We start from the raw sequence: 6000 nt of genomic DNA on the forward strand, positions 1-6000 counted from the left end.
AATTTGAAATTTAAATACATACACTTTTGTATTATCAGAAGATTGAAAGAACAATATTAAGAGAATTGAATAAATGAGGGTTCACTGTGTAATACAGTATTAGGTCATAGTCGAAAGAATTGTACACACAATCATGACTGTCCTAAGTGTTGTAGTGTACCTTATGATGAGTTAACATGTATAGGTTGAAACACTTTAAAAATTAGTTTCCTTGGAAAAAATATGCTGTGTACTGTACATACATAAATACCACCAGATGTATTTTGTTTTAGATATTCCACCATAATATCCAAAATAGTGACACATGTTGCAAAAGATAGTTTCCCAATATCAACCCATAAACGGTCCAAATACGTATATACGTTCACTACCCCAGTGTCCCGAATGTTTTGAAAAATACAAATTTTTTTTTTTTTTTAATGAAAATAAAGAGCACATTTTTTTAAGTGTTCTAGGATCAAAAAAAAAAAAAAGTGTCAGTACTTAGAGATATGAGGCCAAGAAGTTGGCACTGGATGCTCATGTGGCGGCAGCATCGAGTCCTGCCTCTTTCAGAAGTGTTGCGATATACCTTTTTTTTCTATTTTTCATATTTTATATAATTTTTATGTAATTTTTATAGTAGTTCTTGTCATTTCATAACCAATCTTTGTTCTGACACTAGTATTAGGTACTGAAATTGTACTCAAATTGTCACAAACACACTGACAGGTGGACATTTACACCTGCCTTGGTCATTTACTATTGTCTTGGAATATATACAAAGTATTAATAGGTCCCAGCAGTGTTTTGGATATGTGGAAGTATATAATAATAATAAAAATAGTAATATGTAATAATAAGTTCCCTCAAAGCATGAAAAACAAACCTCAGTCCACCCCTGACAGTGACATGATAAGATGAGATAACATTAGATAACAGCTCATATTTGATGAGCATACACGAGGGTGCAGTGGTAAGACTTAAATAAGATTAGATGTGACATTTGATGAGCATCAGCCCTCACTTTGTTTTCGCTGGTACACAAACATGTCTGTCTGTCAAGCTCCCTGTCTATCCGTCTAGCTCTGTCTCAGAGAGAGTCACAAGATTGCGTCATCTTTACTCGTATCTTCAAGCAGAGTATAGCACTTTGTCTGGATTTTTTGGGGTTATCCTAGGTAATTTACACTATGTATACTTGTATTTGTGTGTACCTATGAGACAGAGATAGACATAGACAAACAAATGGAGCCAGGCCACCAGCAGCCAGCTAGCCAGCCTGGTGAACAAGTAGTACGTTCCAGAATTGTTTCTCTTTACTTAGGGCATAGGTTATAAGACATTCTGAAATGGTGTTGCACAAATGTTGCACATGGGTTATTATCGAGGTTTTTTGGTATTTCCTCAACCACTTATGGCCACATCCACTTCAAAGCCACTAAACTCGGGGTCAGAATCACTTTCCTCTTAAAATGGGAGGGTTAATACTACATAAAATCAGTGAATCCCAGGTGTTTGCCGCACTGTTTGCTCTAGCTGGCGCTCATTTGAACTGGTGCTCCCACAAGGTACTAAGTGGTCCCAGATTTTTTAATACAGTGCACACTGAGTGTTATGACACATTCTGTGCTGACAAGGCATCTCAGGCCAATCGTGCCATATTGGAAGGCAGGAAAAATAAAACGTTTATATACGTTTGGACCGTTTATGGGTTACTAACATATAATTCAACAGCTTTTATACAAAGCAACAAAAAATTCCACAAAAGTAATTCGTAAAGGTTAATAAAGCATAGAAATTACACACTTAATATCAGATTAAATTTTATATAAAAAAATCACCAGCTGAGGTTTTAGATTCAGTTAAAAAAAAATTTAAATGAAGATTGGTTAGGTTTCAGTGTTTGTAACCACAGTCCATCTTTCAGGTTTAGTAATTCACAATATTGTTCTCTTTGCAGCTCAAGAAATCTTTAAAGGATGCTCAAGAAGCAAACCATCATCTAAGGGCTTATATAGATGGCATTCTTCTCAACATTGTGGAAAATTATCCACAGCTGCTAGAGGTTAAACAAAAGAAATACTGAACCAAAGAATTTATATTTTATAATTCTGTTTTACATTAATATTTTGAATAATGCCTAAACCCAACCATGAAGTGTAAATGTCTAATCTACTTATGTCTTGCTATCAGTCTTTTACTAATTAGTAGTCATTGTTATGTTTTTGGTAAATTATCATTTGTTGCTGTTAAATTTACTAAAATAGTTTGTGAAGCAGGCAAGTTTTCAAAGATATGATTATTGGTGAAAAATGTTTTGTAAAATCATTATGGTTCTAAATTTTTACTATTCCTTCATGTTGTAAGGACTTATTCAGTGTTTTATTTTTATATATTAAATTTTAAAATCACAGCAGAGGAAGGTCAAACAGTTTTGTTTTTAATACACATGGGTCATAAGGTGTAATGGTGACACCATTTTCAGTATAATTCTGTGTAAAATGCTTCTGTAATTTTTTTTTTTTCATGTCAGGTGTGTTGAGGTTTGAGGATGATAATATTTTGAATGTGCAGTTCAGAAAATTATATACAGTATTTCAGAAAAGATACCCGTGTTGCTGGTTATTTTTTACTTGGGCATGGAACTCTGTATATTGTGGTACATAACTTCAAGTTAATGTTTATCACTCAACATAGCTCATTGTATGTGTACATGTGTATGTGTGTATATGTATACATGTGTATGTATATATATGTACATGTATGTATAAATGTATACATGTGTATATAAAATGTGTACACGTATTTATACGTATTATACACTTGTATGTGTATATGTATTTTTGTATACATGTTTGTGTACACGTGTATATGTGTGTGTGTGTATATATATAAATTTTTTTGTAATTATTTAGAAAATAATGAAGCTAGCAAATTGCAAAATATTTTCAAAGTGTACTTAAGTTGCAGGTCTGGTTTCAGTATATGGAGCAGACTTTTGTTAGCTCTGTAAAGAAAAGAAAGAAAATTAGATTAATTCTGTTGTCATGTACTCAGTGATTCAGATACTTGTATGCTGTCAATATAATCTGGTAAGTGTTTAGACAATCTTTAAATATCACTTGTAAATGTATATCTTGTAAGTAATAGTGAAAGTTGTACAGTACATTTATTTGGCTGGTAAAGAAAATGATGTTAATAAGGCTCCATTCTGTTGGAGACTCTTTGGACCACATTTATTATTATTGTTGTAAGGCACTTGCCCATTTAACAACACTGTAACATTACACATTTCAAATATCTGCTTACTGGCATAATTAATTTCACAAAAAAGTTATTAATGCAGTTAAAATGCACTCATAATTTGATACTTCTGATAATTAAAATTATATTGCTTTGCTGTGATAAATAGCATTAATTCCAGTATCTTTGAGGGCATGTTTAATGTTTTATGTACAGTTCAGTATAACTGACATTAAATTTTTCCCCTCTAATCTTCAGATATGATATAGAAGGAACCCTCATTCACCAGTTGACTGTAAAATATATACAAATTCATATAGACTGTATTGTATTCAGATGTTACTCATTTTCTTGGCAAATTGAAGGCATAATTGTTATTGAATAATTCATATTTTAACTGATGGCATTTTATTTTTAAATCGTAAATAATTAATCTCTAAGTTTTGTTGGTCCTTCAAGTCGTCAACTTGGATGTGTTATGATCTGTGATAACTACCACTGGCACAAACCATTTAATTAAACAGCTGTGCATGAAAATTTTTTACCCCTGATTCTTGAGTCTTGTATATCAAATCTTTATATTAGTAGTACAGTAGTCAGAATCTAATCTTGTTGAACATGGTTAACTACTCATTATATTTGAAATTCATAATGTAAGATTAGTTCAGTCATGATGTAATCCAATGCTCCTCTTTCTGTACAGTTTTGTAGATTTGTCACATTAGTCACATTTTGTGTGGAACCGTCCATTCTTATTTCATATTTATTGTTTTAGAGTTTATACATTATCTTGGAGATGGAGGTAGGCCTATATGGAAGTTTTGTGAAGATGTTCCTGATTCATTGTCTTGTACATAGTGTAAATAGCTAATGTGATAAGTCATTATGTATGCCCCCCAAAAAAAGATTGTACTGTAAATAAGTAATGTGGAGACTCCTTATGTATTCCCCTAAGAAAAGATTGTACTTGTGATATATGTAATGATCATTTATGTCATTTCAAGTTTGTATGAAAAGAATGATTGACCAATACATTTATTTTGTTGATTAAAAGTTTTTCATTACCTTTGAAGGTGGTTTGATAGGGAATATAGTTCTTTGCCTAAGAAGGTGCTTTTGTATAAAATATTCCTCTTCAAGGGTGGCTCCTTGGCATGGTGAAGAGGCTCTTGGTTTGAGGAATTAGACCTGATGGTCTCCTTCCTCAGACCGAACCTAATTACCCCCCAATCCCCCCCACCCTCCCTTTTCCTTTCCTCCCTGTCCCTCCCTTATTCCCTTACTCTTTTTGGCCTGTAGGATTCTTCCCACAGGCATACTGGTTCCTAGGTAGGGGGAAGGGTACCAGGGTCCATCCCATTTCGTTGAGGTTCTCAGAGGTGGCGTAGTTTGCCGTAGAATCTGGATTGCCTAGAGATGTCCCGATCCCCCTCCGGTATCCCGGGGGGTGTCTTTCGGGTGACTGGTATATCTCTGGAAGCCACCTTTCGGATTCCGGGGGTGGTGGTCGGAGGTATGCTTTGTGGCAGATATCCAGCTGTTACAAATAACGCGATTTCTAATAAGCATAGAGATCTCCAGTGAATACTATAAAGGACGGCCCTTTTAGCATCCAGCCTGTTACTGGGTTTTCGTAACAAGTAGTCAGTATCCTGGTCCAATTATCCATTAGAATTCAATAAGAATTATTAGTGCTTCAGGATTACAACTGGTAGGCTACTAACTAAAGAAATTAAAATTTAATAAGTTCATTAATAACAAAATTGTCTAGCAGTATATTATCAAATTAATTTAATTTAATCAATTTAAACAAATTAATAATAATCACTTCTCTCGTGTATGGTAGTATTGTGCTGAAGGTACATATCACATCTTTGTCTTAAGTACCATCTGGTACATTAACATTTAATAAGATATTACAAATATGTACAAGTAAGTTTGTGTGTAAATGCTCTAAACAGTTCGCTGTGTCTCAAAACTCGACTAGACAACTAGTGACTAAGTCCTCACATTATCTAACTTCTTGACAATCAGAACAGCTTGCTTGAACAATCAAAAAGAAGAACAGACTTGCTTGAACAATAAAACGACTGATAAGCCCAATAGCAATATAACAAGCAACTGCAACACAGAATCAGGATCAAGGAGATAATATAATGACACTAGGGACCATCAGCAGATCCTCCACAAAACTCCCATACTACTGAATCTAAGTTCAGCATAAGAAAATCCCTGACTGTGACAGTGCACAGATAACAGTACAAATTAGGTCAGAAGCTACAGCTCAGGACCTGAGTTGCTCAGTGTTTATGCGACACACAACCTCAGTACAACGTTGAAAATCACTAAGTCTAGACAATGTTCTGTGAACAGAGTTCTACAGAACCAACAAGAAAGCGACAGAGACGATCTTCCAATAAGGGAGAGATAGGCACGTCTTGTCAGGAATACGTCCAACCACCAAAAGTCTAGCCCAGATTGACTACTCCAGGCGAGGTGTGAACACCCCCCCTCTATCACGTGATTGCTCCATGGACAGCTGCTGCCCAGCAACACCGAGAAGCTGGCAGGGAAACTAGCAACGAGCGATAATTACAGTAGTTAGACAATCAAGACTTGAACTATGAGCACTGAATAATATACATATGTTACATCCTACCTAATAAAAGTAACTAAGTCAAATAATAATATAAAGCAATATATTTACGATTTAGCTATTATTGCAAATATAAGCAATATAAAATTATATGAAAAGGTAATATACATTATATACAT

General features: G+C 34.3%; 1 protein-coding gene across 7 annotated transcripts in view; it reads left to right on the forward strand.

Moving 5' to 3' along the window:
* Positions 1 to 4278, forward strand: part of nuf (rab11 family-interacting protein nuf) — an 820792-nt gene extending 816514 nt beyond the window's left edge. For all 7 annotated transcript variants that reach the window (XM_070082903.1, XM_070082913.1, XM_070082918.1 and 4 more), the window contains one exon: positions 1943 to 4278. In XM_070082903.1, the coding sequence (XP_069939004.1) occupies positions 1943 to 2068 (126 nt within the window). In that variant the 3' untranslated portion in view covers positions 2069 to 4278. The remainder of the gene's footprint in view (positions 1 to 1942) is intronic.
* Positions 4279 to 6000: the final 1722 nt, after the last annotated feature.

Source organism: Cherax quadricarinatus, chromosome 1, assembly GCF_038502225.1.
Source record: "Cherax quadricarinatus isolate ZL_2023a chromosome 1, ASM3850222v1, whole genome shotgun sequence".
NCBI lineage: Eukaryota > Metazoa > Arthropoda > Malacostraca > Decapoda > Parastacidae > Cherax > Cherax quadricarinatus.